This window comes from Bos taurus, chromosome 12 (genome assembly GCF_002263795.3).
Source record: "Bos taurus isolate L1 Dominette 01449 registration number 42190680 breed Hereford chromosome 12, ARS-UCD2.0, whole genome shotgun sequence".
NCBI lineage: Eukaryota > Metazoa > Chordata > Mammalia > Artiodactyla > Bovidae > Bos > Bos taurus.
This window is the reverse complement of record NC_037339.1, coordinates 13,216,223-13,239,090: the sequence shown is the minus strand read 5'-3', so window position 1 is coordinate 13,239,090 and position 22,868 is coordinate 13,216,223. Positions and strand designations below refer to the sequence as shown.

Genomic DNA, 22,868 nt, shown 5'->3' with positions numbered 1-22,868 from the left:
AGACTGAGATGCTTGGCGATGAAAAGAAATGAATATTCCTTCACGAACACCATGTGCCACTACAACACGTAACCAGATCTCCACTGAAGTCATCAAGATCTGCAACGACCCTGATTCAATAAATGAAGCCCATCTGTGAATCTAACCAAGCCAACACTGTACTGGCCGCCCAGCAGAACTACTTTCTCCAAAGGGCACTCAAGTGTGACGCCATGACTGAACAGGAAAGGATGCTGTACGACACAGCCCCGTGCAGTGTATGATGTCTTTTCTAAAGATGTTGTGGAGGACATTGTTCGCAACCCCTCAACAGAGCTGAGCTGGCTGCCAGAAAGCTTAGGGTAGACGCAATGGCCCACCTGAACCTGAGTAGAAGAACGCACAGCATGGAATTTATGCACAAACTTCATTCTTTGTTTTTTCTTACCTGTCTAATCCCTATTTTCCTTTGATTTTGTCACCTAAAGTAAATGGTTTATTTTACATTTTAATTACACATTTGTAATCGACAGTATCTCCTTTTTGGAACATGTCAAAATACAAATACATATAATAATATGCACCCACACGGTTGCGCCAAGAGGTCATCTCACTGTGCTAAGGATGCACGAAGAAGGGCCAGTGGGCTCTCCTGCAAAGCCAGAGGGGAGGCAGAGCTGGGAAAGCGCCAAAAAGGGGGCGCCCTTTGAAGGATGGAGAGGTACATCTATTGCTATTTAGTCGCTCAGTTGTGTCCAGCTCTTCTTCAGGCTCCTCTGTCCATGGGATTTCTCAGGCAAGAATACTGGAGTGGATTGCTATTTCCGTCTCCAGGGAATCTTCCTGAGCCAGGGATGGAATCCACGTCCCTTCCGTCTCGTGCATCGCCTGCATTGGCAGGTGGATTCTTTACTGCTGAGCCACTGGAAAAGCCCCAGAGAGGTAGACATTTACTCGCAAAAAGGACAAGGCAAGGGAGAGCCTTTCAGGCTGCATGAGCAAAACCAGTATTGAATTCTGGTTTTCAGCTCTTCTCAGCAATAGCTGGTGCAATCTGGAGGTGAGCTTTTCACACACAGGCTCCTGGATGGTTTCTCTGACTCACGTTCTTATCTTCCACAGCTTTCCTATTTCCCAGAGCGGGCTGGGAAAGGACTCTGAGGCTAAATGAAGAGGCTCTCCACTGGCCCTGCGTGGATCCCATCTGCCCATTTGGCTGCCATCCTCTTGACAAAGGTCTGGCACAGCAGCTCATGCCTTTCCACCAACTGCGGGTGGCTTTTTTCTTTTTTTCCCACTAACTCCCAAAGGAAACACCCAAATAAATCCGCCCTCTTTGGTTGATTGAGCAGCCAAAGGAGCTTTCTGGAGAACCAGTGGTGCCAGAAACCAATTTAATATCCTTGTTTGATAGGATAAAAGGGCACACAGATAAGGAAATAACAGATGCGGCCTTCAGGGGGCTTCAGGAGAGCTTTTGACTCTGCCCACGTGATGTTCCCGCAGCAGAGCAAAGTGGCAGGGTTGGGGTGGAGTGAAATACGGAGGGAAGTCCGACTTCTTAGAATCTTGCTGTTTCCCACAGAGGCGCCATCAAACGGTAGCATTCTCTCTTGCCCCCAGACCTGATGCTGTCTCCTTTTAACACACAGTGTTTATCCTCTTTGCTGTGATACGTGCTTAAAAAATACCGTGGATCTGGAAATCCATCAAAGACGTCTAAAGAACGCCTGAAGATCTATAAGGCCTTTTCCAGTCCCAGCGCCAGCTTTTGAAGTCAATTTGTCACCACGCCTCCTGTTCGTTGCAATGGATGCGTCCTCTGGCGTCCTAAACGCAACATGACAAGTGACTAATGTCCTGAGAGGTGAGGCAGGTCCTTGGACTGTGATCAGGTTGGAATGAATGACCACCCCAAGGAGACGTAATAAAATTTCCAGCATCCAAGTTCTGGCCAGGACCTACGGTTTTGAGAACTCAGGCTAAGAATTTTAAGGGCAAGTTTTGGGCTCAGCTGGGAATGTGCCCTCGGAGGCAGCAGGCTAAGGGGAAAGAGATCCAATTTCAAGGTTAAAACGCTGAGAAAAGTGCTTCAGCTCTTGAGTGCCCTCTTCCTGGATGAAATGGGGATAAAAATACCTAGCTCCCTGGTTTCTGTAAGGACTGAAGAGCTAATGAATATAGGAAATGTTTGGCACGACTCTCAGGCCAGTAACTGACAGCTATTAGTATTGTTGCCAAAATCTTGGCTCCCTGTCCACAAGTGCCAAACGGAAATAGGGAGACAGGATTTGGAGGAGATAGAAAGACTGGCTTTATTATTTTTGCCAGGCCAAAGGGAAACACGGCAGGCCAGTGCCTCAAGGACTGTGCAGCGCCCCCCACCCCACTTTCTTGGGAACAGGGAGAGGTTTTATACCCTATTGAAGGCCTAGCACTTGTTTTCTCTTGCAGTTTCAAAATGGTCACAGCTGGCATCAGATGAATCAGCAACTGCATCTTGTGTCCCTGAAGTTAGGAGCCCATGACCTTCTTTTGGAAATGCAGAATGCCACAAGAGAGTGCAGGGGGAAAAGAGTGCCTGGTGCCGAGTGTCATCTATATGGGTCAGAGAGTACTTAGCTTTGTGAAGGACAAGTCCAGCTGCAAGTGTTTGTTAGTAACAGCTAAAGAATAACCAAGATTGCATAACTCTTGTAGGCCTTTTTGGCTGTTACATGCCAAAGGCTGTTCACTCATTTGTGTTTTTGCTACAACAAATTCCTCCATGTTAGTGACTCCCTCCATATAATGGAGGAAAGGAAACAGGCATTGTTCTTGTCTGGCTGAAAACCAAATTTTCAGTTTTGCTCCTCTTGAGAAACATCAGCTGCGTGCTCCAGGTGCCCATCTGTCTCCCATATCAGCATTGTACTTTGCTTTGCCATAAACCTGGTCATAGGACTGTTTTTTTCCTTCTCTAAATTCTCTTGAATTTTCAGCTATTTCTCAGTATTGATAATCAGTTATTTTAGTAAAGCAATTCTAATTTTCATTATAATCTCATTATAAAATAGTATAATTTTTCTGATTTCCAATTGAGAGATCTATATATTTCTCCATAGGCATCTCCTGTACTATTTCTGCATATTTTTCCTTAGGCAAATTCCTAAGGCTCTATGTTAAGATGTACTGGAAGGAGCCTCAGAAAAAAATGAAAACAGTTGATATCAGGATGTTGGAATTACAGCTGACCTTTGAACAACATGGGTTTGAACTGCATGGATTGACTGTACATGGAATTTTTTCAATAGTAAGTACAGTGCTATGTCATCTGCAGTTGATTGAATTCAGAAATGCAGAACCGCTGACAGAGTGCTGACTATAAAGTTGTACAAGGATTTTCCACTGGAGGTGTGGTGGTGGATGGGGATTGGTGCCCAAGGCCCTCATTTTTTCAGTGGCCAACTGCATTGGTAATTTGGTAATTTGGTAATCCATTTAGGGACTTCCTTGGTGGTCCAGCGGTTACGAATCTGCCTTGCAACGTAGGGGACACAGGCTGAATCCCTAGTCTGGGAACTAAGATCCCACACGTAGCAGAGGAACTGAGCCCACACGACTGCCACACTGCTGAGCCCCACTCTGGAGCCCGTGTGCCTCAACTCGAGAGCTCTCCTACTTCAACTACTGCAGCCCACATGACGCCAGCTAGAGTCTCTGTGACGCAACAAAAGCTCCCACATGATGCCACAAGGATCCTGAGTGCCATAACTAAGATCTGACGCAGCCAAATTAAAAAAAAAAAAAAATCCATTTATTTTTGTTGTAATGTCTTGAAAGAAAAAAACAGCAAAGCCAAAGAGAAAGGACAAAGAAAAATGGACATTTTTGGGAAAAGCTACCATTTAGACACTAGGCTGGTATATCACTATCTACAAAATCGTTAAACTCCCCAAATAACTCTTAGAAGTACATATTATACCCATTTTATGGGTCAGAAAACCAAAAGAGAGGCGAAAAAACTTCCACCAGGTCACTCTGCTAACAGAATGTGGATCAGGGATTTACACGTAGGTCTCTGTGCTGCCGGAGAAGGCAATGGCACCCCACTCCAGTACTCTTGCCTGGAAAATCCCATGGATGGAGGAGCCTGGTAGGCTCCAGTCCATGGGGTCGCTAAGAGTCAGGCACGACTGAGCGACTTCACTTTCACTTTTCACTTTCATGCATTGGAGAAGGAAATGGCAACCCACTCCAGTGTTCTTGCCTGGAGAATCCCAGGGACTGGGGAGCCTGGTGGGCTGCCGTCTACGGGATCACTCAGAGTCAGACATGACTGAAGCGACTTAGCAGCAGCAGCAGCAGCAGCTCTGTGCTGCTTCTACATATTCCATGCTCCTCAGAGAACAGCAAATCCAAAGGGCCTCAGACAAGGCTGTGTCTTGCCCAGGCACACAGCTCATTAGCTGCAGAGCTACAGGACCAGAACCCATGTCTCCAGCCCCCAGATAACAGGAACTCAGGTGTGTTCTTTGAGGAAAAATTGCCACCTTTAAATATATTTTTAAAGAAGAGAACACAAAATTCTCAAATAAATCTTGATGGGATAATGTAGGTTAGGCATGCAGTATTATCAGAAAATGCCCTGATAATAACAGATTTGTTGTCCTTGCCCCTCTGAAAGCACTTTGGATGGGTGAATGCAGGTTCCCAGGAGGCAGCACCATAAACAGCAGCAGCAGGAAGAGCAACACCAGGTATGGTCATCCTCTGAACTCAGATCGCGTTGGTAACACGTGTGGGTGTGTCTGCCTAACGGAGTGGGTGGAGGACCAGACCACTGATAACTCCCCGTCAAGTGAAAACAAGACATCTTCACACAGAGCCCAACGTGTTGCAGATCCCATTAGAGCAGTGCAGCTGGCTTGCAGCTGTTACCTGGCAGCTCCACACCTGGCTCTGTGAAACACACTAATTGGCATCAAGGTTTAGCCGGACACCTGATTGGCTGGGCTGCAAAGGAAAATTTTAAGCTCATCAGCGTGGTAGATTTGCAGCCTGGAACACAGGCAGAGCATTCTATGCACAAGAGAGTCTGAGCTTAACATAAGCGAACTCATCCACTGAGCCCCAGAGAGAAAACTTAAAAATAATGCGGTATTACCCAAGACAGATTTCCGTGAATAGAAGAGCTCCCAGACCACCTGCAAAATGGAGCAAAGATTCATGCCTGGAGCTGGAAATAAAAAAATACCAGCCTCAAAGTCCATGCTATTAGGCCATGGGTGAGGCACCTTGCCCATTTACAAACGAGAAAGGTTCAATGCTCTGGTGACTCTGTGCAAAGGCAGAATGGTTCTTGGGTGAAAAATCAATGTTGCTGTTCCCTGCAAAAATATTACTAATGCCTTGAACAAACACGTCTCTCCAAAGAGTCCTGAACAGTCACTGCATTTCTCCTACTCGGTTCTCATCCCTTTTTCATTAGTCTTACCATCTCCCTCCATGGGCAGGCGAGCGGGAGGTCTTCCACGAGAAAGCAGGCGAGGCAGGCTGGGCCGCCAGGCTGGGCTCATGAACGGACCAGGAGGAATGTCACCCGGCTGCCCCAAGGCCACGAGGGTCCTGAGGCGTAACTGGTGCGAGAGTGAAAAAGAAAAAAGGCCAAGACCAGGAGAGGACAAAGCCGATGCGCTCATTAGGAGAGAGAGGGACGCTCGCTGCCACTGTGGATGTGTAACTCCCAGACAGCAAAGACCAAAAGCTGTCTTGGGCTGAGGCAGCCTTGGGAACGAGAAACAGTGTTGCTGGGGGTCAGATGGGGGACACACAGCCTAAAATTAAGCGGAGTCAACTGCCACACATCCCCTCACTGAATCCAGAAAGTCGAACCCTTATTGTAACTGAACACTAAAAATCGTTAAACCTCTTTCGGTTGATCGATTTGTCCCCTGAAGCCAATTTATACTATGGTAATTCCATCGCCGGCCCTGAATGGGGCTCTGAGCAATTACCACCTGACCTGCTGACCTCCGCTAACAAGGTATTCACGGCTCCAGATATTTCCAGCCAGTTTAGCCCAACTGTTCTTCTTTCTCCAGGCGTAACTGTCAGCCAGGCTATGGGAGGAAAACACCCTACTCCCTTGATATTAAGAAATACAAAAGGGAGGACTTCCCTGGTGGTCCAGTGGTTAAGACTTTGCCTTCCAATGCACTGGGTGCAGGTTCGATCCCTGGTTGGGAAGCTCAGATCCCACATGCCTCACGGCCAAAAAAGCAAAACACAAGCAATATTGTAAAAATTTAATAAAGACTAAATTTCAAAAAAAAAAAAAAAAAGAAACACAAGAGGCCATCAGACCTCTTGACACTGGACACCACTCAGAGCCCTAAGAGAAGAAGCTGTAACCGACAGCACATTATCCAGCCACAGACCAGACCCTGGGAACCCATCCTTTAGGCATTATTGCTCTGTTTAAACGGAGAAAGTGCAGGCAACCCACTCCAGTACTCTTGCCTGGAAAATCCCAGCGACGGAGGAGCCTGGTGGGCTGCCGCCTATGGGGTTGCACAGAGTCGGACATGACTGACACGACTTAGCAGCAGCAGCAGCAGCAGCAGCAGCAGCTCTGTTTAAAGAAATCAATCCAAAAAGGAAGATGGTGACACATTAAGATCTAATTTGTTTCGTATTTCCACAGAGTATATGGAGGACGTGGCTGCTTCACATACATCTTGAACAAAAATTCAAATTAATAATTTCATTATTTGCATATTTTCAGGTTTTCTCTGATTTTCCTCATCATTAAATTTCTTAACGTCGAATATCCCACACACCATCAGTATGCTTACAGTTCTCATATCATGGTACTATGTACTCCATTATGTCTGTACGGGAAACTGATGTTCCATACATAAATCCCATCAGCACAGTCAAATATAACATGCTCACCGATTCCGCATATTGTGCTTAAATCACAGACTGCTGTGAAAACATATTCCTCCCTGACAAGACAGGATCCAAGGTTGCATTTGGCGGCAGGCACTCTTTTCGTGTTATGTTGGCTCAGCGCGGTCCGTCCTCTTTCCTCCACTGGCCCAGCGAGGTCCGTCCTCTTTCCTCCACTGGTTTGAAAACATGTCACAGGACCGTGTCTCACGACAATGTAAGACTCTCCCGGGGGTGTGTGTTAAGTGATGGCAACACACTCCAAAGGTCTAACTGGCCTTGGAAGAGAAGATAATTAAGCTGTGGCCATCCCCAGGGGGCGGGGTGTGTGTGTGTGTGTGCGCGCCATCCCCTGGGGGTGTGTGTGTGTGTGTGTGTGTGTGTGCACCATCCCCTGGGTGTGTGTGTGTGTGTGTGTGTGTGCGTGCGTGTGCGTGTGCGTGTGTGTGTCGGGAGAGGAGAAATAGGGAGCACACCTGTCTGGACTCTCCCCGTCAGACGCTGGAAATGGCCTCATCCTCCACTCACATCAAGTATGGGATCCCAGCGTGGGTGCAGACATATTCAGTAACACATGCCAGGGGTGACAGTTGGGCCGTGTCAGCATTTCTATTACCAATGCCTGTGTTTAGAGCTCTTTATGCAGTCCAGAGTGCTGCAGGCCAAAGACTGATGTGAAGATGTGCCGTGTCTGCCGTGCGCTCAGTCGCGTCCGACTCTCTGTGACCCCGTGGACAGCAGCCCACCAGGCTCCTCTGTCCATGGGATTCTCCAGGCCAGAATACTGCAGTGGGTTGCCATGCCCTCCTCCAGAGGATCTTCCTGACCCAGGGACAGAACCTGCGTCTCGTGTCTCCTGCATTGGCAGGTGGGTTCTTTACCACTGCACCACCTGGGAAGCCTCGGACCAAAAAAAAAAAAAAAAACAAGGAAGCAGAAACTGCGAGGGAAGCCCATCTGCCTTATGAGGTGAGAGGTAAATACTAAAATTAGTTTTAAAGTACTGTGGGGCTGATTTCTGTGTTTCCCCTTGCCTGTTTTGGTATGAGAGGTGAAAACCAAAGTTTCACTCATGGCTTCTGAGAGAGTCCACAGGTCTATGACTTTGGTTTCTGATAGCTGCCGTTAGAAGTGAACCCATTAATACTGTGTTCTGAGAGATGATGGGCCCAGCATCTCCTGCAGCGGGGAGGGCTGGAAAGAAACTAGAGTAGGGTCTGTATGAGGGCTCATAGGGCAGATGAAATTACATAACACATAGGTTAGTGTCTTTTCTTCAAGAGTTGTACAACAGAAAAGTTGAGTATAAATTCAATTTTAGCAAGTCAGATTTAATTGATTGTATTCAGAAAACAAAATAGATGAAACTATCTTACAGTTTATTCTTTATAATTTTAAAGCAAAACAAACATGGTAGTATTTATTATTAATTTACTTTCATATATCAGATTAAAAAAATCTGCTTACAAAGAGGAAAACAAGCCAACAAAAATGCAGTGAGTACAAAATGCAGTGAAATGGAATGCAAACTGAATAGCTAAGTACCAAGAAGCTGAGGGACAAAGCATAAATCAGATCCGAGGGGGTCAATGAGAGAAGGTTGCATTTCTGTGTACACAATGCTCTTTCTGAACACTGCCATCCAACATTCCAGGCCAGATGGGAGAGGCAGACTGTGCAAATAGAGTCCGACAGCTCACCGCAGGAAAAAAAATATTAGATATTTTCATCCTACTCCAGAGGCATGGAAGCCAAAATGTAAACAGTTTTAAAGTCAACTGTTGGTTATCCACATTCTAGAAGGAAAGAAGAAAGGCACTGATAATCTAAGAGTAGATAAATAGAAAGGAAAATGAGCTGGCTTTGGAATGCTCTCATTTTTTGAATGTAGGAATACCCATGTTCATGGAACTCACAAAGCTGCCGTGAGTATTATAGTAATGAGGTGGTAGAAATCTCTAGAAATTAAACTTTTTCACCATTTGATTAGAGCAGGTGAAAGGACAGAAAGTTAAGTGACAACCTTAAAGACCCAGTCAGATTGACGACTCAGGTTCTATGGGTCAACTCAACTCTTTGTGTAAGTGTAATTTTGGAATTTGGCATAAAAGCATGGCATGAACCAATAACCCAGTCCACACTTGAGAATACAGGAAAGTAATTTTGAAAAGTTCTACTGAGCACTCAATTCCCTTTCAAGGTGTAAGTTATCTTTTTTTAGTTCAGTTGCCTCTCTAACCTTTTTTCATTGCCTTGCTACGTCTTTCAATAAATGCAGGCTTCTTATTCTCACCTGTATTATACTGAGCAATTTCTCCATTTCTCTTCTCTCCCCAAGGTCTGCTGCTTCACTTACGTAAGCTGTTTTCTGAACCTTGCTCTAGACATTCTCCTTGAAAGCTTTTGCCCATGAATGTTTCAAATAAAATATCAACAAAGATTCCTCCAGCCCCACTTTAAGTTAGAGAAGTACACACTGCTAAACTCTACAACTGAACTTTTCCTGTGAGTGGTTGGATGGACACCACAAGCTTCCAAGCCAAAATGAAGGACATTAACTACTCCCTGCTCATGCCAAGTGATGCTAGATCCATCCATAAGCCTGCTTCCCAAACTATAGCCCAAGGTCACAACCATCAAAAAATGAGCCAAGAGCTTCTCCAGGCCCTTCCTTCTACCATGATTCCCATATACCTACAATTAGTGCAATGAACCCTTGGACAGCAAGGTCAATCCAGTCCATCCTAAAGGAAATCAACTCTGAATATTCACTGGAAGGACTGATGCTGAAGCTGAAGCTCCAATACTTTGGCCACCTGATGCAAAGAAAAAAGAAAAGACCCTGATGTTGGGAAAGACTGAGGGCAGGAGGAGAAGGGGGCGACAGAGGATGAAATGGTTGGATGGCATCGCTGCTCAATGGACATGAGTTTGAACAAACTCAGGGAGATAGTCAAGGACAGGGAAGCCTGGTGTGCTGCAGTTCATGAGGTTGCAGAGTAGGACATGACTGAGCGACTGAACAACACACGTGCTTCAGAGTCAAGCCAAAGCGGATTTGGATCCCAGTCTTACCATTTACTAGCTATGGATTCTTGGCAAAGCTCTTAAACGCCTCTGAGCCTTTGTTTCTTCATCTCTAAAATGGGGATAATAAAAGTACCTATCTCTTAACAGGTGCTGTGAAAACAGAGAGACAGTGTGGGCAGGCTGCTTGGCACAACAGTTTCCGACTGTTGATTTAATTTTCCACGGGCATTCCCCAAGCTCTAAATTGAGGTGAAGATTTGAAATTTATGGTCAACATCTAGCCTAAGTGATCCTATTCTGCCCATGTGAAATTAAACTTCCTCTTGATGTTGGATATTGCATATCTATATCTATATAATAGTCTGTTCAGACTTAAAATGTTGACCAGTGCTGCCAGGCACTGCTGAATAGAGCAGAGCAGGGCAGGGCTATTATGACAGGAAGAGAAATGAACAGTACTTAATGAACTTCCATTTCAATTGAGCAGGGTTTTTAATAAAAAAAAAAAAAAAAAAGGGAAAGCTTTTTATAAATTCTTTGCTCAGCAACAATAAAAAAAAGGAAAAGAGCACTCAGCTGGGAACAATAGCTACTCAGCTCATAAAAATCATTAGAAGGAACATTTTCTTTGTCTACCAAGTCCAGCAATTTCACTGGTGGGCAGTGATCCAGATCACTAAGATTCCACCTAAAAAATGAGCCCAGACAATCTTCTCAAGTTTTCCAGCTAGTATATTAACTAATCTCCTAATGTGTCTAACTCCACCGTAAGTATAATTCTGTCTCATACTTCATGGTCTATTTTTGACAAGCAGATACTGACCTGGTGCTAACAGGACATGCCCTTTGGGCTGCCTTTCCATCAAGAGGGAGGCTTGGTGCTGGCACGTCTCCTGTACTCTGCTGCTAGCAAACCCTCCTGGCAGCCAGAGGCCTTTGTTCAGGAGGTGCTGGGCGAGGTGCAGAAGGCTTGTGGATGGCGTGGTTCCCACTGTGTGAAATGAGCTGGCCTCCTTGGGTACTTCACTTCTCACTGCAGCCTCTGGAGTTCATCCTAAGGGGGTGGAGTCATAGAAACTGTATTTTTGACATTAACAGCCTGGCTGATTCATCTTCCCCCACAATGTCATGAAGCTACCTTAAGCTAATCGCCAACTAATCGCCAAATGTGTTGCAGATTCAAGGTCCCCCATGACAACCAGAGGATTTCTATACTTGGGATAAAGTATGTTATTTCTTATGACCCTGCTGGGTAATCACAAACATACCCAATCATACAAGTCTTAGAATTTCTTAATTCAAAAGCATCGGGGGGTGGGGGGTGGGGCGGATTTCTCTAAGAACCTGTTCTTCCTTCTGTTTGAGAATCCAACACATTTTAAAAATGAGCCAATTTTGTATTTTCATTGCCTGATAAAGTAAATATTCTATTTGCTGAATAACCAAAATGCACTTCAAACCAAAACGAAATGATTGGAAAATTAAATAAAACAATGTCTCCCACAATGAACACACTTTTGTCTTTATTAAACTTCTACTTTTGACTTCAAGCTAGAGACTGGCACCATCAACCATACTATACATGGCATTCTGTGCCCCCTTTAGATAACTGTCCACTTGACTTACACTTTCTCTGAATATGGGAAGTAACTGCTTTGTTTTCAAAAGGTCTTTCCTGCTCCCTCAGACTGCTTCTAAGATGTAAGAATAAACAAAAACTGCATCAACAAAGAACTTAATTAAGAAGAATCTGCAATAACAGCAAATATATAAAGGCAATACTTACTGAAGATTGGTAACCATTCAAGTAAGCTTTCTACAGATAATAAGGAGTTGACGATGGGTAGCCGCTTAGCCAATTTCATAAGTATTCTGGCATTTATAAGTATTCTGAGACTGACTACTGAATTAATATCTACCTAAAATAATAGTTGTATCACCTGAAACTACACCAGTTGGTTGAACTTAAATTCGATATTCCTGGAGAATTTTTTAAAGGCAAAGCCTTAGCTGATTTGATTGGGGCGGGGGGAGGGGGGGCGGTGAAAATCCAGACCTACTACATATTAAAAGTGATAACCGCTTGATGGTCACTAATTTTTTCACCATTCTCTGTATGTCTTCTCCTTTTGAATCTTGGGGGGCTCCATGAGTTTTCCATCAAAACTGCCAGTTTTCAGACTCAGGCTGAGTTTGAAGCTTCCTCTTCCTGTCTCTTAGACCCCAGCTGCTGTGATGCGATTAACACCTCTGTACAGGGGTGTGGAGGCTCCAGGCCGACACCCCCAGTTAACCTCCAAGCCAAAAGTTCCAGTGGATGCTTCATGAGTGGAGATGAACTGTCTCCACCATGCACTACTTAGATGGAAAATTCAAGAGTACAATCAGTGATTACTGGAACATATACCAAACCTTATTTCAAGGTATTCTCACAGAGGGGATACTGAAAGAAGCAATAATTGCATTTTTTGAGCATTTGCTATATGACTAAATGCTTTTTTTATACAACCTTATTCCATATAACAACCTTTTTCAGTTCAGTTCAGTCACTCAGTCGTGTCCGACTCTTTGCAACCCCATGAATCGCAGCATGCCAGGCCTCCCTGTCCAGCACCAACTCCCGGAGCTTACCCAAACTCACATCCATCGAGTTGGTGATGCCATCCAGCCATCTCATCCTCTGTCGTCCCCTTCTCCTCCTGCCCCCAACCCCTCCCAGCATCAGGGTCTTTTCCAATGAGTCAGCTCTTCGCATGAGGTGGCCAAAGTATTGGAGTTTCAGCTTCAGCATCAGTCCCTCCAATGAACACCCAGGACTGATCTCCTTTAGGATGGACTGGTTGGATGTCCTTGCAGTCCAAGGGACTCTCAAGAGTCTTCTCCAACACCACAGTTCAAAAGCATCAATTCTTCGGCGCTCAGCCTTCTTCACAGTCCAACTCTCACATCCATACATGACCACTGGAAAAACCATAGCCTTGACTAGATGGACCTTTTTAGATAGGGTTATTATTTTCTCTATTTTATAGATGAGGCAATTAAAGCCTTGCAGATTAATTGCCCCAGATTATGTGATAGGAGGATAGTACTTAAAACCAGGTGTCTGATTTTTGGGCACACACTCAACAGATAAATGAGAATAGAATGAAGGAAATTTCAAGCTAGTGCTGAGGACTTAAATTTTCATGAACACAGTGTGGACTAGAAAATGATGTCAACTAACAGGTATGTTCTGAGGGTACCCCAATATTGCATAACATAACTTTCAAAACTAGTGGTTACATTTTTTGAAGCATAGTATTCAAAAAACATTTTTTTTAGTACTTACAACTTTATGATGTCTACAAAGTCCCAAGTGCTCCACTCTTAAGGAGGTTACAAAGACAAATGACAAGATTCTTGCTCTAAAGGTTCTTGTACTTTTGTAGAAGAAATAAGTCATGTCACACAAAGAGTTGTTTCACAAGTTACCAAATGTGAAGAATAAAGTGCTACGGGAATGTATTCGTTCATTTAACAAATATTTATTGAGTGTCAATGTAGCAGTGACCAAGACAGATACAATCCTTGTTTGCTGAGAGCTGACAATTCATGGGATTACTTTTGCTGGAAGCACCAGAAAAGGAGAGACAGACTTTTCAGCTTGGCCTTCAACTATCCCCAGGCTTTGAACACGTGGAGATCTGGGTATCAGGAGGGCACTTAAGGTACCGGGGCAGCAGTGGGCCAGAAAACATACTAAAGCACAAAAAACTGTGACACACAGGGGATTTTAAAGCGAGAGCCGTATTTCAGTGAACCTAAGAATCAATTTCAAGTCAGGCCATCCATTATTTCATGTACCAAAGGAGAACACGGTTAACATTTAGAGCAGTGGCTCTCTACCTGGGGCAATTTTGCCCTCCAAGGAACGTTTGGCAACATCTAGATACATTTTCGGTTGTCACAACAGAGGGGGCGCTCCTGGCCTTTCGTAGGTGCAGGCAGGGATGTTGCTAATCATCCTACCATACACAGGAGAGCCCCCCACAAGCAGGAATCAGCAGCTCAATGAGTCAGTATCACCAATGCTGAGAACTCCCAACTACAGGATGTCGTAAAATGAAAGATGCCTCTAGACTATTACAAGAGCGTTTAAGACAGATGAAACGTGGTAGTTCTGTTTACCTGGGATGAGCCCAGCGTCGTAAAGCAGTACAAGAAATATGCTGGTATTCTGACTCTCTCTTTTCTCCCTTTTAGAAAAGTGATGATAACCAGGGGCTGTGTTGAGGGGGAAAAAAAAAATAATTGAATGCACTGCACATTACAGGGCCAGCCCTTCCAGACTGTGTGTTCATCCGTTACTTTGGAGAAACCCTGCACTCCAATGAACTAATATACCCTATTTCTGCTAATTCTGACTCACCCATCATATGGTATATCTCATTGTTTTTAAAGCCCAGCTCTACGCTACTGATTCTATGACACGCCCCCCTGATGCCCAGTGTAAAATAGTCTTTTATTTTGAACTTCTTTGCCTATCATCTGTGCCTCTCTAATAGTACTCCTGTGGTTTATCTTTCCTCTAAATTCAAGTTCCTTTGGGTCACGATCCGTGCCTGGTTCACACCTGGAACTCCTGAGGACCCCTACAGTACCTCACCCGCTACAGGTGGTAAATAAATATTTGTAGAATGCATAATTGAATAAGTACACAGCACCAGAAGACTATATAATTAAGTACGAATCCCTCAGACTTCTCCCAGCAATTTCCAGGCTTTCCTCACAGGGCTCATTCTGTAAACCTTTAATCATTTTAGCAGCTCTCCAAGTTCTCATGCTACAGCCTTGGGATCTCTGGGAGAGCAGCGTTCTTTCCTAACCACTGCTTTACAAAACACCCTTTAGTAAATTCCATCAAGCTTCAGTTCACTTTCCTGGGGTGGCAGTCAGGGTTTCGTCTCATAACATTTAAAGCACTTCACATAGGCAGAGTGCTAAATTCCTTTGAAGAAACAAGGGACAATGCGAGCATAAATATAAGCAGCAAAAAATTCTACACTCTTGCTCCCAAATTCCAATTATATTACTGATAATGATACTGCTGCAGGGGCTGGGGTCGGGGGAACTTAGTAGTAGAAGTCTTCAAATGTATGACTATCAGAGAGAGGAAGAAAATGAGGGGGAAAGATCAGTGCTAGAGTTTCCATGTGCTCCTCTGAAAGCGAATACAAAGCTAGACTGTTCATCTTTTATTATCACATAGCTCAGACACGGAAGAAATGGCTGTGGTCGGTGCACATATGAAATTGTGAATGCCACGGTTTAGACTAATGTGCAGGACAGCTTTTATAAGGCCCCCCTTCTTCTCCCTCAGAGTGGTCCTTGAGCGTCCATCAGTGTTTGGTGGTTGCTTCTAGCAGGTCTTTTGCTTCATTAATTTTGGTTGCTAAGTAAGGAGACCCACCTGAGAGGACAAAGAAAAGAAAATGGATTAAAGGACACTTCACTACTGACATTTTTTAAAGTCTCAAATAAAGAAAAACACTCAGTTAGATGTCTCTGATATTTTCCCACACATTCATGCCCTGACAAATTATTTTATAAGCTCTCTAGAAATCACAACAGTATAAGTTAAACTCGTTCAATGAAGCACTACAGATACCTAACAGTCAAGGATAATCTCTGAGAAAAATAAACTTATGATCAGGAGTAATTTAAAACACACTCAAACATTTCACTGGTCAGACATTACCTTTCAAATGCCAAATATCTGACCAGAGAATTTTCTGAAGTGGATGGTTAGGTAAATAAAATAACAGTCCTTCTCCAAGACGTAATTTTTTCTGTTTGTTTTTAAGGAAAGAACATTCTTCTATGAAGGAAGTTATCTTTCTGAAGGAGGTGAAGCAATCCAAGGGTGCCTTCAAAGTTTTATCAAACCATACATTTTCATAAAAATAAGTTAAAAAGGCAACTATATACTACTCAGCTCTAAAAGCATTTCACTAATATTGGTCAATATTAGTAAATAATATGATAAAAAATCAGTGATAATAAAAATAACGTTAAAGGGTATGCCCCCTGCTCTCTGACACAGTGCCATCAGAATACTTATGGAGCACAGACAGCGTCACTGCGCCTTAAATAAAATGAAGTCAGTTTTCATAATTCTTCACAATGAATTATTTCTAACGTAAAGAACCAGAGGAAAACTGAGGTGAATTTCAAATTCAGAATCGTTAAAAATGACAAACAGGAGCTCCCTTACATATAAAAATACTGGCCCCAAACTGTCACACTAAAAATATTTAAGCATCATACACCTTCTAACTTCTAGTCCTGAACACTTTCATGCTTAGCACTCAAGCTAACAGTCCAGCTCACCAGTCTCTGTGTTTGTTTTTTATTTTTTATTCTCCCCCTTGAGTACAAATGATCCACAGCTGTTGAAAACATCTTAAGACCTGAGTGGCTCACAACAAACCACACACACACACAAAACATCTAGACAGCAGTGGCGTATGCACTGTCCTGACTTTATCTGGGCCTTTTACTGATATCACACCACCCATTTGAGAAGGAAAAGGGAAGCAGGAAATGAATCAGCAATGGAAGGGTGGCGCTCAAGGAGCTATAGTTAGCTTTCCACCCTTGAGGAGATCACTGACATTTTCACATCAAGATCTGAATTGCTATAAGCACTTACGGAATGAATATATCCGAGTGTCCTTGAATACACAGTAAGAATCAGAAATGAAACCAATGCAAGTTTCCATATGCGCTTGGTTATGAAATAAACTGGTATCAGGATTATCTTTGAAAATGATCTCAGAATTAGGCAATGTCACTCTTGGTGATAAGCTGTTTCCATTTTTGGAGTTACCAAGGTAATGCCAGGCATCTTGTATACCCTCCACAAATATTAAAATATTAATTGAACTCAAACATAACCTTTAATTGATTGAAATGCATTCTGGATATTTCAATCATCGGCCATAATATGCTCAGTTAGCAGAAAGAAAAAAAAGAAAAGCACAGAAGATCGAAAGTCTCATTAAACATTATATTTATTGACGGCAATGCTAGAGGAAACGACTGACAGTTTTCTCAGAACAACACTGAATTCCCCTCATCCTCTTAGTGAGAGGGACACTGGACTTTTCACTTACGTGCATGGCTGAAACTCTGGGTTCAGTTCTCATTCTACCCTTATTCTGTCTTCCTAAAACTGGGCAAAGTTCCTAAGCCAAAAATTACAATTGCTATACTCCCTTTGGGGGCTTCCCTGGTGGCTCAGTAGAGTCCACCTGCAATGCAGGAGACCTGGGTTCGATCCCTGGGTCGGGAAGATCCCCTGGAGAGGGGAATGACAACCCACTCCAGTATTCTTGCCTGGAGAACTCCATGGACAGAGGAGCCACAGTCCACGGGGTCGCAAAGAGTCGGACATGACTGAGCAACCAACACAGGCGCACGCGCACACACGTACATATTCCCACTGAACAGTGCTTGGTTCAAATCAGCATCTGTCAGTGGGAGGCACTCCTGTGAAATCTGGAAAGTGGAAAAGAGAAAGGCTTTCTTGCTGGGCCTCTTTTTACTGCCGCTAGCAAGCGGGATCGTGGTGCTGTGAGGGCAGCAACTACACTTTTTGTACAGCCCTAGCGGTGGTCCCTGGGGTAGTCAGTGAGGAGCTCCTCTGACAGAGCAGCTCTGTAATTACCAGCGGAGCCACTTTTGCAAGCCAAGCCTAAAATTTACTCCTTTAGACCTCCCAACAATTTATAACCATTCATTTCCTGCATTAAATGCTCTTCTGCTTAAAACACCTTGTTTCTGGCACTAAATCTCAACTGACAGAAAATATATAGGATACATATCCTTTATTTAATGGAAAAATACACTTTTGAATCTTTCAGTCCTGTTCAGATTTCTTGGATTCCATTTAATCAGAAAACTCACCCCCAAACTCGATCTCGGAACCTTTGTACTTTCACTATATGACTACTGGAGCTCTTCAGCTTTGGACTTTCATGGACTATTAGGTTTTAGACCACCCCTCCCACTGATACCAACTAGAACACTTCAATACAATTCAAACACAGCAGTATGAAGGCACTGGAGGTCTACCAAGTCAGCCAGGACTTGAGTGTCAAGATCCTGGAGATAAGGAAATGTGCTGTGATCAGTCCAACATTCTGCGCTGCTTCTTGTCTTCAAAGAAATCAGACACAAAATAGTACATACGATACAATTCCACTTGCATGAAACACATCTACAGTGGGAGAACGTAGAATGGTGACTGCTCAAGATGGAGCAGAGACTAGCAATGAGAAAGAACACCAAGGAACCTTTTCAGCTTTGAAATGTTCTACGTCTTCATTATGCTAGTGTTACATGGGGGTATGTATTTGTCAAATCTCATCAAACCATGCATTTAAATATACATTTTATTGTATGCAAATTATATATCAATATGGTTGATGAATAAACTAACCAGCAAACTATATGTTGGTTACAAGATACCATCTTTTTTTTTTTTGAGACAATCTTTCTAAAGCAATATAAAAAGGCATACACCAATGAAAGTAAAGTTGGCACTGGTATGCTAATTATCAGATGAAGTACACTTTAAGGCAAAATCCAACACTAGCAATAAAAGGGAGAAATTTCGAAGTGTTAAAAGGGCCAATCTTAAATTTGAATATATCTGATAACATATGATATGCAGATGACACCATCCTTATGGCAGAAAGTAAAGAACTAAAGAGCCTCTTGATGAAAGTGAAAGAGGAGAGTGAAAAAGTTGGCTTAAAGCTCAACATTCAGAAAACTAAGATCATGGTATCTGGTCCCATCACTTCGTGGCAAATAGATGGGGAAACAGTGGAAATAGCAGCTGACTTTATTTTCGGGGGCTCCAAAATCACTGCAGATGGTGACTGCAGCCATGAAATTAAAAGACGCTTACTCCTTGGAAGGAAAGTTATGACCAACCTAGACAGCATATTAAAAAGCAGAGATATTACTTTGTCAACAAAGGTCCATCTAGTCAAGGCTATGGTTTATCCAGTAGTCATGTATGCATGTGAGAGTTGGACTATAAAGAAAGCTGAGCGCCGAAGAACTGATGATTTTGAACTGTGGTGTTGGAGAAGACTCTTGAGAGTCCCTTGGACTGCAAGGACATCCAACCAGTCCATCCTAAAGGAAAGCAGTCCTGGGTGTTCACTGATGTTGAAGCTGAAACCCCAATATTTTGGCCACCTGATACGAAGAGCTGACTCATTTGAAAAGACCCTCTTTCTAGGAGGGATTGGGGGCAGGAGGAGAAGGGGACGACAGAGGATGAGATGGTTGGATGGCATCACTGACTCAATGGACGTGAGTTTGAGTGAACTCTGGGAGCTGGTGATGGACAGGGAGGCCTGGCGTGCTGCGGTTCATGGGGTCGCAAAGAGTCGGACATGACTGAGTGACCGAACTGAACTGATAACATAGGTTTAAGATATATAAGAAAAACAAGGACAGAACTAAAGGGGGAAACACATGAATCCATAATCAATGAGAGATTTAATATACCTCTCTCAGTAATCCATGGAAGGGTTAGATAAAACGAAATACTGAACACACTTGATCTAAATGACATACAGAAAGCACTCCACCCTACAACTGCAGAGTGACCTCCATTTAAACAGCACACAGAACATTTACTGAAGTCAACATGTGCTGAGCTCTAAAGCAAGTTTCAACAAACTTCAAAGACTCAAATCACAATAAGCAGTGCTACCTGAATTCAGTTCCATGGATCAGTGCTGGGGTACAGGTGTTACTGAACCACAGTGAGAGTTACTGAACTAAACTAGGTTTAGAAACTGAGAGCAAGTGTTCAGCAAATACTACAGCCAAACATAATACCGTGCATCTGCAGAATCTAATGATGAAAAATTACGGCTTAGATCTTGTATGTCTTTTTATTTCAATTTTCTAATAAAATCATTTTTGTTATATTTTACAAAAGTTACCAGCCCAACAGAGATTGGGAAAACAAAAAACAAGTCCTCTATCAAGACAGTTTGAGAAGTACCGACACATGAATTAACAATGGTAGAATTAAGCTGAAAATCAGTAATACAGATAGGGAATTACAATGTTTGGAAATTAATCAATATACTTGTAAATTACCTAAGCATCAAGGAAAATATCACAACAGAAATTAGCATTCAAGATAATTAACCAAGCCAAAGGTTAGATTTCTGAGAAAAACGAATTAAGTTCCTAGCAATGCATTTAAAATTTAAATGAAATAAATTCTAAGAAAAATAATGTATCAAGATAAAATGATACAAGAAGAAATGGAAAAATCAAGAGAATTGTAACTATTTAAGAAACTGAATCTGTAACTAAAAACCTTCCCACAGATAAGAATTCTGGCCAGGATAGGTGTATCAGTAAATTTTTCTGAAAAAAATAGGAGAAAAAGAAAACATTTTAATTCTTTTTATGAGTAGCATTCTTTGAGACAAACTCTGATAAAAAATATATCACAAGATAAACACAGATGCAAAAGCAAATATCAGCTTATCAAATCAGACTAAATTCATAACCAAGTTAGGTTTATATGAGAAATCCAAGACTGGCTTTAACATTAGAAAATTAATCAATTTAATTCATTACATCAACATAAGGAAGAATACATGTATAATCACTTAAACAAATGCAGAAAATGTACACTCACGATAAAAACTTTAAGTAAGCTAAGAATAGAGGGAAACTTCTTTTATGTGAGAGGAAGTTATCAAAAAAAATATAGCAAATATCATACTTAGTAGTAAAATGCAGAAACCTTTGGCTCTGAGATAAGCAACAAGGAAAAGATATCTACTATCATTTCTATTTAACACTTTATTGGAGTTTCTGGCTGTATATTATAATCAATGTCCCCCTCCACTCCCTCCCCCAAAGGACTAAAAAGAAAGAAACTGTCATTCGTCATAAATTGAATGACTGAGTAAGCAAAAAAATCAAAAGGCTCTAAAGACAAAATCACAGAATTAATAACTAAATCTAACAAAATGGTGGATATGACAGCAATTTAAACAAAAATTAAATTTTTATGCCCTAGAAATAAGTATATAGTGTACACTTTTAAAACAACACAATATATAATAGCATTTGAATAATCAACACCTAGGAACAAATCTAACAAATGATGCATAACTACAAACTGAAAAATCTCATTGAAATAAAGTAACCTAAATAACACCCAGCAAAGATGTCCTTTTCATTATAGGGGACTGGAAGGCAAAAGTAGGAAGTCAAGAAACACCTGGAGTAACAGGCAAATTTGGCCTTGGAGTACAGAATGAAGTAGGGCAAAGGCTAAAAGAGTTTTGCCAAGAGAACGAACGCACTGTTCAGGTATGACCTAAATCAAATCCCTTACGATTATACAGTGGAAGTGAGAAATAGACTCAAGGGATTAGATCTGATAGACAGAGTGCCTGAAGAACTATGGACGGAGGTTCGTGACATTGTACAGGAGACAGGGAGCAAGACTATCCCCATGGAAAAGAAATGCAAAAAGGCAAAATGGTTGTCTGAGGACGCCTTACAAACAGCTGTGAAATGAAGAGAAGTGAAAGGCAAAGGAGAAAAGGAAAGTTATAACCTCTAAATGCAGAGTTCCAAAGAATAGCAAGGATAGATAAGAAAGCCTTCCTCAGCGATCAGTGCAAAGAAATAGAGGAAAACAACAGAATGGGAAAGACTAAAGATCTCTTCAAGAAAATTAGACATACCAAGGGAAGAATTCATGCAAAGATGAGCACAATAAAGGACAGAAATGGTATGGACCTAACAGAAGCAGAAGATATTAAGAAAAAGTGGCAAGAATACACAGAAGAACTATACAAAAAAGATCTTCACGACCCAAATAATCATGATGGTACGATGACTCTCCTAGAGCCAGACATCCTGGAATGTGAAATCAAGTGGGCTTTAGGAAGCATCACTATAAACAAAGATAGTGGAGGTGATGGAATTATAGTTGAGCTATTTCCAATACTAAAAAATGATGCTGTGAATGTGCTGCACTCAATATGTCAGCACATTTGGAAAACTCAGCAGTGGCCACAGGACTGGAAAAGGTCACTTTTCATTCCAATCCCAAAGAAAGGCAATGCCAAAGAATGCTCAAACTATCGCACAATTGCACTCATCTCCCACGCTAGCAGTGTAATGCTCAAAATTCTCTAAGTGAGGCTTCAACAGTACGTGAACCGAGAACTTCTAGATGTTAAAGCTGTATTTAGCAAAGGCAGAGGAACCAGAGATCAAACTGCCAACATCCACTGAATCATCGAAAAAGCAACAGAGTTCCAGAAAAACATATACTTCTGCTTTATTAACTATGCCAAAGCCTCTGACTGTGTGGACCATAACAAACTGTGGAAAATTCTTAGAGAGATGGGAATATCAGACCACCAGACCTGCCTCTTGAGAAATCTGTATACAGGTCAGGAAACAACAGTTAGAACTGGACATGAAACAACAGAATGGTTCCAAATCAGGAAAGGAGTTCATCAAGGCTGTATATTGTCACCCTGCTTATTTAACTTATATGAAGAGTACATCATGAGAAATGCTGGCCTAGATGAAGCACAAACTGGAATCAAGATTGCTGGGAAAAATATCAATAACCTCAGATATGCAGATGACACCACCCTTCTGGCAGAAAGTGAAGAACTAAAGAGCCTCTTGATGAAAGTGAAAGAGGAGAGTGAAAAAGTTGGCTTAAAGCTCAACATTCAGAAAACTAAGATCATGGCATCTGGTCCCATCACTTCAAGGCAAATAGATGGGGAAACAGTAGAAACAGTGAGAGATTTTATTTTCTCGGGCTCCAAAATCACTGCAGATGGTGATTGCAGCCATGAAAT

General features: G+C 42.4%; 1 protein-coding gene across 1 annotated transcript in view; it reads right to left on the bottom strand.

The window, feature by feature from the left end:
• Positions 1-15,163: 15,163 nt before the first annotated feature.
• Positions 15,164-22,868, bottom strand: part of DNAJC15 (DnaJ heat shock protein family (Hsp40) member C15) — an 82,324-nt gene continuing 74,619 nt past the window's right edge. Inside the window, 1 exon segment of the mRNA NM_001080332.2 lies at positions 15,164-15,391. Coding sequence (NP_001073801.1) covers positions 15,321-15,391 — 71 coding nt within the window. The 3' untranslated portion in view covers positions 15,164-15,320.